This window comes from Chlamydotis macqueenii, chromosome 16 (genome assembly GCF_036417535.1).
Source record: "Chlamydotis macqueenii isolate bChlMac1 chromosome 16, bChlMac1.mat, whole genome shotgun sequence".
NCBI lineage: Eukaryota > Metazoa > Chordata > Aves > Otidiformes > Otididae > Chlamydotis > Chlamydotis macqueenii.
Window position 1 is genome coordinate 4,204,404 of NC_141571.1, and position 13,709 is coordinate 4,218,112.

At 40.8% G+C, this 13,709-nt stretch overlaps 1 protein-coding gene across 2 annotated transcripts; it reads right to left on the minus strand.

Annotated features, from left to right (window-relative positions):
* Positions 1–995: 995 nt before the first annotated feature.
* IFT52 (intraflagellar transport 52) lies at positions 996–13,329 on the minus strand. Of its 2 annotated transcripts, none has more exons than XM_086761039.1 (13): positions 13,025–13,329; positions 12,036–12,123; positions 11,641–11,770; positions 10,686–10,761; positions 10,527–10,598; positions 9,487–9,613; positions 6,487–6,573; positions 5,738–5,806; positions 4,858–5,012; positions 3,766–3,853; positions 2,582–2,690; positions 1,917–2,062; positions 996–1,330 (listed from the first exon to the last, which is right to left on the minus strand). In XM_086761039.1, the coding sequence occupies exons 1-13, from the start codon at positions 13,141–13,143 to the stop codon at positions 1,283–1,285; spliced, it is 1,314 nt and encodes a 437-aa protein (XP_086617165.1). In that variant the 5' UTR covers positions 13,144–13,329; the 3' UTR covers positions 996–1,282. The 2 variants fall into 2 exon arrangements, with proteins under 2 accessions (XP_086617165.1, XP_086617166.1); XM_086761040.1 differs by lacking the exon at positions 13,025–13,329 and adding an exon at positions 12,560–12,605.
* Positions 13,330–13,709: the final 380 nt, after the last annotated feature.

The following is a 13,709-nucleotide window of genomic DNA, read 5'->3' on the forward strand; positions in this document are numbered from 1 at the left end:
ATGCTGCTATGAAAAAGGAACGTCTGTAGAGAAAGAAGAGATGCAACCACTTCTGCTAACGTTGTATTAGCACATCTCGGCTGGCCAGTATCTTAGCAGGAGCTTTGGGGCACCTCCTTTAGAAAAACCTGTGCCAAGTTGGCATCCAAAGCATGAAACAATGCAAAATGAAAGGATTTTTTTTTTTTGGTAGGATAAAAGATGAACAGATCTTTTGGAAAAAGCAGCTCTGATGTTAAAAAAACCACGTCAGAGCAAGATAAAGCACAGGTGGCACAAAAGCTGCAGAGAAGGCTTGAGTGGGGGAAGAATGTAAGTTTCACAGTTTGGGTGTCAGATTAAATACAAAGTTTTCTGGATGTCAAAATGCAATCTGAGTGTTGGTATAAAAAAAAGTCCTTGCAACACAGACACGCAGTATCTCACCACGCCTATCTTTGGCTCTATTTTTGCTGTGCATTGAGCTTCAACATTTCATGGTCAATGAATTTCACTTGAATTCCTGTTCTTGTACTTTACCTAGCTCACTATCTCTGGGAATAGGCTAAATATCAAATAAGTGTAAGTAAGAACATTCCCGAGTTTCTGCACAGTATCACGTTTTCTTAATAACGATCCATTACATTTTCTTCATCCAAATGCTGTCCCTTCTTTTCAAAATTACCTGTTTCCAGTCTTACACGAGGTAGCGATCTGCAACAATGTCAGGATTGCTTTATTTCACTCCTTCCCCTCCCCTGGAAGAAATGTTTTCCTTCTACAGGAACAAACCCACCTCTCCTCCATTCACTTCGGCAGAGAGACAAAAGGAGACTGTCTCAGGGTGACATACTAGCATATTTTCAGCAGCTGCTGTTATTTATGGCTGTATTTTCTTTTCTGCAGTTCACAAACTAAAATAACAACCTTTCCCACAATGCAATTAAAGCCTACACGTACACCAAGAGAACCCACAGTAAACCTTACTACAAGAAAATAAGTACTGGAGCCAGAAAGAAGGACCAAAACCACATTTTCTTAGTTTAAGATTTTTTTTTCATATATTACAAAATTGCAATTTCAATAAAGAAGTAGAAAAATAGGAAATTATTTGGAAAGTGCTTGCAAAACACAAGCACTTCCTCAAAAGGCATTAATTATCCAAACTCCTACACTTAAATGAGCTGAACATTCGGTGAACTGCTGAGACAGTCCCAACCAATATACTGAACACAGAGGCTGAAAAAAAATGGAAAAGTGTGTTTGATGAGAAGGTTCATCTCAAACTGGGGAAAGCCAGACCTCAGTTACCGTTCTGGAATCCAGCTTCACTTGTGTCAGTGTCATGTTCCTTAGGTGAGGAAAGAAAGGGGAAAAAAAAAAAAAAAGAAAGAAAGAAAAGAAAAATAATTTTAACGATAGGGTAGAAATGTCAGATTTTTGTCTTAACTAGACTATCTGAGAAACAGTGAATACTTGTTAGTAGAAACAGCTGATCTGCCAATATGCTTCAACCAGACTTTGAAGCATCAAATTTACTATAAAGAATTATTTCAACACAGAGCTGCTTGTGAGTAACAATGCTGGTTTCACATCTACACTGTAGCATTAGCAAGCACTGTGAACATTCACGAGGGCACACTGCTGTTACACAATGCACCATTAATGAACTGTATTTAGCTGAAATTACCGAAATTATGCTTGCAGATATGAATCCCCCGATTAAAATAAATGAGAGACTTAATAAATTGAACACTACACATTCTAAGAGTCATAAGTGTTCTGGATCACACTTCACTGGTTAATTTATCGTACAACAAACGTCTCAACACATCACTGTACCGCTTGCCTGTGACAAATGTAGCTGCTACGAAGACACATCAACCTCAGTGCTGATACCATCCACTATTTACTTGTAATTCTGTTATTAAAAATACCTGATTCAGTTTCTTAAACTCAACCACTTGGAAGAAGATGTGCTCCAGGATATATCTGGCATCTTGCTTCTCCTTTGGGAGTTTACTTGTTACTCCTAGGATATCGCCACATTTCCGTACGTAGAACTCCAGGTCATCATCAGTACCTAAACCAGCATCCCAAGGAAGAAGGGAGTTGAGTATCACATATATCCGTATCAGCTGGGCAAAAATGTACTACAAATCTCACTTGTTGCTAGCATTCTGGAAGGTTAAGTCCTGTAACTAAGTTCAGTGGACTAGCCATGATGTATTCCTGAAGCTAGTACCTTCTCATCTCATTTAGACTTCAGGCGTTCAGAATAATCTTAACATTTTAACTTCAAAGCATAAGAAAATGTCAAATAAATCAGCAAGAGTGCACAAAGCAATTTATGCACAATATAGGAAATAGCAGCAGAAATATAATAAAATGTCATGTAACAAACAAAATGTCATGGTACATAAAGTTACGTTATCAATTTCCAAGGCCTTCCAATTGCTTGACCCAGGATGAGAGCAGTGGATTTTCATAAATGAGGCCCCTGTTTTAAAACTAAGTAGAACAACAAATTTCCTCTAAAAATTTTTACTTCATATAAATGGACAATACATAAATGCGTAATTTATCAGTCTGCTCCGCTTACATTTGTTTGTAATCTCTGCAAGTCGAGCTTTCTCAGACGAAAAAGTTTCATCCAAGTCAAACAGCTCCAGAGGAGGAGGAGGCAATTCTCTGAAAGCAGGTGGAAAAACCTTGAAGAGAAGGATTAGCATGGTTTACTGCCACATATTTTTCTTACACTTTACAGATCTCCAAGAGAACAGTTTTGGACTTAGACTGGACTTGAAGAAACCTTTTATAAAGTCAAAAGCAACTCCAAAGCCCACAGTACAAAGATGCACCTTTTTAAAAATTATGCTTACATTTTGTAAAAATAACTGAATACTCCAAAAGAGCTTAATCACAAATATGCTAGAATTAATCACCTCACATCACAACTAGACATACTGCATTTGCAGTTTGTTTTTAGTTTTGCTCTATAAGATCCAGGTGATAGCTGAGGTACTAAGCTCACCATAACAGCTCACCTTGGAAACATTCACACTAATTCTGGTAAGAGTATTTTCTTTTTCATGCAGTCACCACTTATGCCACAAGTTGGACTTGTTTTTTTAAAGAGCAGTGCATGAGACACTACTTTCAGTTGCAACCTTGCAGCTATAAGGATCCCAGTAATGCTTTCTCAGCATCTAGGGTAAAGAAGGATGGAGCCACGATGGCAAAACTCAAAGATACTCAAAGATACCTGCTTTTCAAAATAAGTTTGACACCACCATAGCTTGTGTTGTTGCTGCCAGCCTAAATTTCTGCTGGTAAAAGTCTGGCCAGCCCTTGCTGTAAAAGACCAACACTCCACTTTCTACTTCCCCAAAGTATATGGGAGATGGAAGGAGAGTGGAATAGACTGGCTCCTCCCCTGGCAGCAGTCAGTATTTTACTCACACCATCACTGCTTTCTGAAATACCTCATTCTTTTTCACAATAAAGGCTGAACCACCACCTCAAAGGACTGGGAGCAGCTATTCAGCTGAAGGCTTATATACACAAGGCATTCTGCAGCAGTACCTGATGCTACATTTTCAAGCTCTGTAGATGAAAATTAGAAGCATAAGTAAATGTTCTTTCCTCCCTGCAATGTATTCAACTCCCAAGTGATTAATTATTACAACAGCATTTCTCACTTTTTTTTTTTTTTTTAAATGACACACAGGGGTTTTACATTAAACAGGATTCTCTGTGCGCTGCATTAGGAAGGAGATTACTCACAGCCGGCTGGAGGGCAGGTAGTGGAGTCTCAAATTGAGGCTGAATGAGTTGGAGGGGTTCATGTTTCACATTCAGCTGTTCATAAGCTCTGCAGCACAGAAAAAGGCAAAGTATGAGAGAAGAAATGATACAGCACCCATTTCCACTTGCAGGCTGTAGAGATGAATTTTTACGAAGACACCAGGGTCAACATTACGCATAGTCACAGCATTAAAAAAAATCCGATGTCTAATTTTAGGATGATCCCCGAGAACTGCATATCAGTAACAACTGAATTCTACAGCAAGCAAATTAGTTAAATTTAAGACAGAGAAGAAGATAATGATAGGTGGATGTTTAAGACAACAAAAAAAGAAGTCACACCTCAATTCTTCAAGCAACTTGTAAAGGGATGAACATGCACAAGGAAAAAATCATACAGTTCAAAAAGAGCAGACTTGGGATTTCATTAAGGTTTCTCAGGAAGTCCACAACAAAAGCTATTTGAAAAAAATTATCTGTTATGGGATGAGAAGGGAGATCCCACTATGAATTCATATCTAGTGAAAAATATAAGAAATACAGAGTAAGAAGAAAGAGTGTCCACAACAGAGTGGAATTTCATGGCATCTGTGTTAAGCCTGCTACTATTCCACATGTTCATTCATGATCTGGGTAATGAGTTACGAGGGACAAAACTGCTGGAGATACAAAACTGATAAAACTGAGCAGCAGATAAATCTCAAAACAGAATTATTGGGAAATGCAAAGATGAATGAAATTCAGCTTCAGAAAATGCCAAGCCATTCTTACAGCTCTCAGTTATCACTCCAGAAAGCACCTGACATCACTGTAGACAGTTCTACTAAAAATACCAGTTCATTGAATCAGCAGCAGTCAGAAAAAAGGAAAAAAACAATGTCAGACACTACAGCTAAGACAAGAATCAAGAGAAACCATCACTGTCACGCTGTACAAATCAATGTTCTGGCCTATCCATATTCAGAATGCTGCCTAGAGCTCAGTTCCTTCTGCTTTTAAGCAGACACAGTTAAGCACAAACAGAAAATGCAGAATACACAATGGAAATATAAATAAATCACAGCTGCTGACTTGATAACTGAAGGGAGGGCAGTTGTATCCAGCTGATAAAGGGATGTATCAAACAGCTTTGTGAAGTCTCTTGGGTTCTCATCTCCTTCTTGTAGACAGACTCGCAGTTGCTCAGACAGTGCTGCTGTATCTGGGAGCACGGTATAGTCTGAAATCTGAACACACACACACCCACACACCTATGATTTAAGAACCTACTTACATAGTCTTTTTCTAGTTTATATCTTACCTAAAAATCTCATCTAGAAAGAACTATTTCTTTCCAGGTATGACCATTTGCAGTGCAGCTCACTAGAATAGCAGACTGTGCAAACTCTGTTCTCTTAGCTGTAAAGCTACTCGCCACATGGAGGTTGTATCTGGATTTCTGTTACTTCTTTAAAATTAAGAGACAGCTTACTCATCAACCATGCAAGACTGTTGTTCTTTTTATGCACACAGAGTATATAATTTTATCACATACGAGATTTCCAAATAAAAATAGCATTTGCATACACGTTAAAAAGACAGTAAAACTGATAGACGGGTTGACCCCTACTCATATACAGAAATCTACCTTCACTTCATGCACGTTCCTCTTGTCTGAAAACTCAGAGTGAAATGCAAACTTATTCAGCTGGAGCAGCAAGTGACCTCATAAACATGGGCAAATTGGGAAGAGACTCTCACAAATGAAGTCTGATAACGAACAGCAATCCAAGTCTGACAGAGATATAATGCCATCATTTTTTTATGCCTAGTCCATCTGTCTACTCAATCTCGGACCCTGAATAAAGGGTCTGCAACAACAACAGCCACTTTGTGCTAAATACAAGGTTTGCCAGAACTAGCGCTGCTGGATCACACTATTATTTACTTCCTTGTGATGGATCTCTCTTACCTCAGGGTCTTCCATATCCATCTGGTTTAAATGGATATCTGACGTAGTGAGCCACTGGAAAAGCACATCCTGGAGAAGGGTAAAACTTATTTAGTTTCTGGAGGCTCCAAGTAACCTTATACTATGCTTAAACATTCATATTAAACCAACTAAATCACATAGCATTAAAAAGAAGGGGGGAAAAAGTAATAAATCAAAGAATATCTGTGGAGAAAATACAAGCTTCATTTGCATTTATATCTGGAAGCAATGAGCCGTATGAGGGGCAGACTTTCAGGAACACATCAGCAGGAAACTCCCTTCCTTACACACAACAACGTCACATACCCCACTTCGGAAAATGCATTACAATTTCCAGGTATCAGGAGCTATAGATGGAAAGGTTTATTACTAATCATGTAGCCATAATCAAGCACTAAGGAAGCTATGAGAAAGTAGTAAACAAAAACCTCCCTTACTGAGTATTTAAATATTAATAACAATAAAGTGGCAAACAGAAGTAGGAAAAGCTTTTCAGAATCCTATAACATAAATAACAAACTATATCTTTAAAAACCTCTTCCTGTTACTTGTACTCTAACAAATTCCTCAGGATTTCAGTATCAGGTTAGAATCTCCACACTGAATCCATTTCACAGCTGTCTTGCTCTAAAATGAAGCCAGGGAGCTTGGATTGCTTTGTAAATGCTGTAGATAGCCACTAAGAGAATTTTTTTTTTAAAAAAAAAAAGCCCCAACAAACAACTTACCATGATCTTACCATTTTCTTCCTTATCTAAATATTGATCACTGAACATGTGGGAAGATCCCAGCGCTGCCATCTTTCCACCTTGACTCTATCAACAAAAAATACAATATAGCAAATACTGTTCCAAATCATGGTTTTAGAGGCAATTCTTAATGCTGTGTAATTACAAAGTGATTTAAAGAAATAGGAAATTTTGGAATAAGGAGTAGCAAAAGCAGTTGCAAACTTGGCAAGCTCACAAGAACACAGCATTATTATAAGAGCATATGCTCCTAAGGCTCAGAAATTCATTAAAAATACTGATCTGCATTTCATAAGAGTAGAGAGAGAATTGGCTGGCAATCAAAAAAAAAATAAAATGACAACAGAACAGAGAATATCATCAAAACCAGCTGCACTTAGGCTATTTTTGCAGAAAAAGCACACTTCTTTTCATTCAAGTAAAAAAGAATTAAGTTAAATGTATGCATTATTAACTTCCTGCTACCCATTCTTCAGTGTTCAGAATGTAAACCTAAAGGCCAGTGACATGCATGCATGTCAATACAGCACATATTCTTGTCAGATAATGAGAGAAGAGTTTGGTAGTTTTATTATCTGTAAGATAAAATGCAAAATATGCAGGACATTATATTTTAATTTAGCTAAATTAAACATGCATGAAAATGCATTCATGAAACATCTTCGGAATTCCTGTATGATTACCCCTTAATCCTTCCACAAGGACATACATAGGAAATATAAATTTTTTAACAGAAAGAGAAACCCTGTAATGCTCCCTGCACCAACTCTGAAACTCATAACATAATATAACAATACTGCTGTAAGGGATTTGAAGATACATTGAACAAAGATCCAGTTTGTTTAACAGATTGCTGATGTTTCATACTCTGGTGTTTTGCATGGTTTCAACCTGAGTTCTACCTACTTTACCCACAACAGCATGATCGGCTAGCATCCCTGCTCTTACTTTCCATTCCTTTACTTTCTGCTGCTGCCCCATCTCTTTTTCACTCCAAGAGACCTTGTTTTCCTTCTACCAAATTTTTGCTGCTCTGCTTGAGAGACAACATTTGTCTCTGGCTTCATCTCCTACCCTTGTGTCTACGATTTCCTTGAGCTAGACAAGAAAAATTATGCCATCTGTTTGACATTCACGTCACGATACAACATCAAAGGAAGAACTATCACCATGATTGAGAGCAGCCCTGAGGAGAAGGACTTGGGAGTGCTGGTGGATGAGAAGCTCAACATGAGCTGGCGATGAGCCCTTGCGGCCCAGAAGGCCAACCGCATCCTGGGCTGCATCAAGAGGAGCGTGGCCAGCAGGTCGAGGGAGGTGATTCTCCTCCTCTGCTCTGCCCTGGTGAGACCCCACCTGGAGTACCTGTCCAGTTCTGGAGCCCCCAACACAAGAAGGACATGGACCAGTTGGAGAAGGTCCAGAGGAGGGCCACAAAGATGATAAAAGGGCTGGAGCACCTCTCTTATGAGGCCAGGCTGAGAGAGTTGGGGCTGTTCAGCCTGGAGAAGAGGAGGCTCCGGGGAGACCTGATAGCGGTCTTCCAGTACCTCAAGGGGGCCTACAGGAAAGATGGGGAAAGGCTGTTCAGTAGGGCCTGTTGTGATAGGACAAGGAGTAATGGTTTTAAAATAGAGGGGGGTAGATTTAGATTGGATATTAGGAAAAAATTTTTTACAATGAGAGTTGTAGAACACTGGAACAGGTTGCCCAGAGAGGTGGTTGAAGCCCTATCCCTGGAAACGTTCAAGGCCAGGCTGGATGAGGCTCTGAGCAACCTGATCCAGTTGGAGATGTCCCTGCTCCTTGCAGGGGGGTTGGACTAGATGACCTTTGAAGGTCCCTTCCAACCCAAACCATTCTATGATTCTACGATTCTATGATAATGGTTTCCACTGCACAAACCTATTACACTTCAGTGGTCAACCCATGCAAAACACTTCACGGAGGTGCAAGCAAATTATACGGATTTCACTTAGAGCACAATTTAGTTGTTAGAATTCTTAGAATAAAACACTCCTCTCCACGCTCAACACGTGAAGCACATGAGAATCCACACAAACAGGCAGAGTCTTGAAACAAGAAGAGCAACCAGCAAGGCTATATACCCAGCACAGTTAAGGCTTTTCATAACTTAGATGACTTATGTTACAAAAAGACAGCTCTTATCATCAATGCAAATCATTTCAGTATTAGCATGGGTGCAAAATTAGGCATGAGTCTAAGGGTCCATTAGATCTATGTGCAGGTATTGTGTGGCTGAAGGGATTTTATTATATCTTACTCTGACATCTGCAGATAAAACGCAAGCAGTAAGTGTACTTTTAAGTTCACTTCATGCTGCTGTATTGTCTTTGATTTATGGGGTTTATTTCAGCTGCAACATGTGGGGATGAAGTTGGGCATCCTCAGAAAAAACATCAGCTTCCTACCAAAGTTATAAAAAACCCACAGTAGTGTTAGAAACTCATCTACATGGTAAAAAAATGTGTTAATGTGTTTATGTTCACTAACAATATTAATTCTTTCTGTGTTCCCATCAACTACTGCTAGATTTCTGAAACTTTTTTTAACAATTAAAAGGGCTGAATGAATAAGATAACATAAAAGTCTACTGGTTCCAAGGTGACAGTCCTCTTCCTTAACTCAATATGGCATATTTATGAAGCTAGCAATAACCTTACTTACTAAATGATCACTAAAACAGTGGAAAAAACCCCAAACAATGAAACTTTAAAGAACTAAAAATATCCATCTGTGAACCAAACATATAATCTTTGCCAACCATGGAATTAACTCTCCTCTGAACCTCAGGCAAAGAAGTTTTCCATAAGGTGAAGCAGAAGTCACTAGGCTCACCTGGAGTTTGCAGGTGCATCAAAAATAGAACTGGGTTGGTAAGTACTCCCATAAAATAAATTCTCAATTTTTGTGGGAGGCAGGGGGGAAATACATGGTTTGTTACACACAGAATCATACCTCATGCTGATAGAAAGCAAGGATAGGTCTGTTGAGCGGGAAGCAGACGGATCCTGTTGACAGAATAGCCACTGCTGGTTTCATCACATTCAGTGTGGCACCAAATGGATACACGAACGAGAGCGCTCTGCAGGAAATACAGAAACTCCATAATTACCTGCACGTATCAGGTAGGCTGGACATAGTTACAGAACTCTGTCTGTCTGCCTAAACTGCAAACTGCAATTGTGCACTGGTGGTGGAATGCCAAGAGGCACAATTTTGAACATTCAGATCATTATAATGACATTTTAGTCTCTTTCTACAGATTTTTCCAAGTTGACAATTTGTCTTAAATAAGGAACAAAGAAAGAACACTTTTGATTTCCTTCTGCACATTCCTGTATCTGAGAAGGGTACTTAACTCACAGACGAATTCTGGAACAAAACTAAATAAAATGTTTTTACACTTAGATTTTTTTCTTGTAATCAACCACATGGTCATTTATTAGTCTAAAAACTAGCTGCAAGGAAGAACAGAAACTTACAGAAAATCTGTGTTCTTCTCAATGCCTTTTCACTCTGAAGCACAGAGGGATGGAAAGCTAAAAACTGCAATAAATGTCTGTCTTACCCCGGATTGAGACTTTTTAAAAAGACGTAGCGTCACTCATGCCTGCAGCCAGAGCACTCTCTGTCTAGAGATTATTCATATTCACGTTGTTTAATCAAATAAAAATCCAGACAAGGGACAAAAAAAAGATCACAGAATCATTACAGAATAGTTTGGGTTAGAAGAGACCTTTAAAGGTCATCTAGATCTGGTCAGGAGAGCAGTAATTCCCTTTAAAGCCTATCACTCCTGCTCCTTCATTGGCTATCAAGCAGTACTACACAGATTCTTCTTTCCAGATATAACCTTGAGAAGCAAGAAGTTGACCTAAGAAATACAGTAGAAAACCTCAACACAAGCGCAACATACTCCTGCTAGATTACAAACTTGTTAATTCTGAGTTATTCTAAATATTTTTACATAAGCTCCCTCAAAGGAACATGCTTACTGTGAGTCACGTCCATTTCCATCTTCATCTGTTGTCTCAAGCACTGTTTTTCTTGCAGCTTTACTGATTCCCCTACAAGATGTTGGAAACCAAAGCTTACTGAGAACAATACGGACTATAAGAGTTTGCTGTAAAGATTTCTATACCCCAAGTATTTACCTATTCAAAACTCCATCAGAGATGAGTGCTTCTTTTGGGTGGTGGTACTTGTAATATACATTTCGTACTACAGCATCTTGAAGAAAAGGAAAAAAAAAAGACATTTACATCTTAGCCGATCAGTGTGCTAGATATAGCAACAAATAATGAGCTTGGCTCTTGGATTCCCTTGGTGTTTGTTTCTACTGCCACAAAGCTGGCATGTGCCTCCCAAAAGGATTCAAGTCAGCCTTCAGTACTGTTTCCTTTTGGATATACAGATTTAGAACAGGAATATATTTGCAAGTTCAAATAAAAATGTGAAAAATAAGCACATCTCCAAGCCTTCTGCAAAGTAGAAGAGGCAAAAGGATGATCCAGTTAAGAGAATATGTACCAAGCTTTACAAGTTCAAATTCTTTTTCAGTACATCTTCCAAAAGCATGATGAATCTAATACTGTTGATGCAAAAAAAAGGCATAGTCTACAAATGCCACCAAAGACCCCAAAAATACTTTATATACACTGAGAGACATCTGGTTTGGGTTGTTTTTTTTTTCCACATTGACAGTACAGAACCTAATGCATGGCATTTTATTGGACTGCTAAAAAGAAGTGCCACTGTTTGTTGAGGGTATGAAGTTACTCAAGTCATTAAAACACGTGGAACAAAAACGTTTGAAATTAAAGGCTTTTTAACCAAGAAATGTCACTTGAATTAATTTTTGCTAGTAAATCCCATTAAAACAAACAACTACAGCAAAGGAATGGAGATGGCTCAGTTGTTATCAAGGTACTCTGCCCATGGAAAGCCCTCGGTGTGCTCCAGTATTACACTGTCATGTACACGTAGATTTCAAGCAAAAAAACACCTCTTCGACCAAAAGGTACTTTGTGAGAGGGATGTGCTTGGCTTTTATCTACAAAGATTGAACCTGCTCTTTAGATTTTGTGGAAAACAGATGAATTCCATTACCATTATTGAAAACGATCCCGTACTCTTCTAACAAGAAGTTAATATTTGTGCCACACTGAGACTCTCCGCCTTCTCTGAGCATAACCAGGATGGCTCCACCATCCTCCAGGAATTTCTTCAGAACTGAAAACTAGAGGATAACAAAGATTCACAATAAATACATGTGAAAAAAAGCTACACACAAGACTGTAGGAATCTACCCTGAGATGAGGGAAGGTAAATGATTCTTACTACTTGCAATTAACTTGATCCTATAAGAAAAGCATTCAAATTTCAATTTGTGTAAATTCATTTAAAGCAGTATTATTGCAAAGTCTTCTGTGTTGTTCTTTTCTATTTCACATGATGCAAATCTTAAAGCATAATGAATTTGCAAACAATTATTGACTTCTTACCTCAGCAGCACTGAACTTTTCTCTTGGCCCTGCTGTAATCCACAATTTTACCCCAAACAGTTTCTCAGATGTGATCTCATCTTTTAGGCTGCAAATAGATTAATAAAGACACATTATTTTTGGATATAGTCCTGAACCACAACTTTTTTCTCTTTTTTTTTTTTTTAAGACTGGCAAATAAACACAAAGCAAATCACTTCAGTTACTTCGCATCCTTTTATCTGGGTTTAAGGTTGACAACTCGAGCAAAAATAATCCTTACAAATGTCAACCCATTAAGTAGTAAAGCCGCTGTAACGAGGTGTTCTGGCAGATCCAGAACTGGTATGAACTGTCATAGCTGCTATTAAGCTTTGCACCTGATGAGCTTCCTCTTATTCTTTTTTCCTTTTGGCTCTGGGCACATTTTGTAGTGGACAGATAGGCATTATCATAGGCACCAGGGCTGTTGTCTTTTCTATCCCCAACTCTGAATCAAGATAGACTCAAAAACTTGTATCTGGAGTTTCATCCATACAACTTACACTCTATGTCTTCCATAGATAAGATAGGAAAGCTCCAAAGACAACTCTGCACAGCATCCGACAGTGAAAATACAGCTAATGCCACAAAAACACCAAAAAAAAAAAGAGGTTCAGCTTACGATACACATTCCCAAAGACAATTTGGGTATCCAATGCAGACCACACACAAATTTTAGGATCTCCCTATGGACTGTGGGTGCCCCAACCCCTGGGGGGGTGCACAGTGGGGAGGGTGAGCCATCCTGGCCTCTTCACTCAGGAGCGGTCGGTCTCTGCCTCGGAGATGAGGTGACCCCACACAACCTGGGCAGGCTGGGAGAAGACTCCGCTCCAAAAGCTGCAAGAAACCCAAGCGTACTTTCGGCCCTGCCTGTAAAGGACCCTCACACCACAGAAACACGGCTTCTCTCCCACGCCAGCTCTGAAAAAAAACCTGCCAAGAGTTACTGAGAAAGCCGCCCTCACCTCTGTATCTTCCAGTTACCGCGAAGCCTTTTGCGCAGGGATTTGTAGCTGCTGGCGAGAGTGAAAGCCTCCCCTTTGGAGGCGTTGAAGACTATGGCATTCCGCAGGCCTTTCTCCATAGGCTTACCCGGGGCTGCCGCAGGACGCCAGCTCCCGGGACGCGAAGAAGCGAACCTCCACTGCCACTGCCACCGCCACTGCCACTGCCACCGCCCCCACTCCCCGGCGGGATCCCCGCAGCGGGGCCCGGGGCCTGCCCGCCGCGGCGGCGGGGCACAGCGCGGACGGCGGCCGTTACCAGGCCCGCTCCCCTAGCAACAGCGCCGGCCGCTGAGGCGCATGCGCGAAGGCCGCCGCAGCGACCTCTGCGCTCGGGGCGGCGGCCTGCTCCATTCCCGGGCGGAGCGGGAAACGGCGGGAGGGGCGGGCGGGATCGTACCACTGCGGCGGGCTGGGGGGCGCGGGGGGCTCGGCGCAGCGCCCCGCTGGTACCGAAGCCAGAGCCGGGCCGGTCGGACTCCGCTCTGCCCGGTCGGACTCCGCTCTGCCCGGACCCGCGGCGGCAGGCACCGCCTGCTCGGCCTCCAGCTGCGGCAGTGTAGGCCTGGCTCCGGGCAAGGCCGGCGCTCGGGCAGTGACCGCCGAGCCCTGCGCCGGGCGAGCCCTCGTCTGTCAGTGGGCCAGG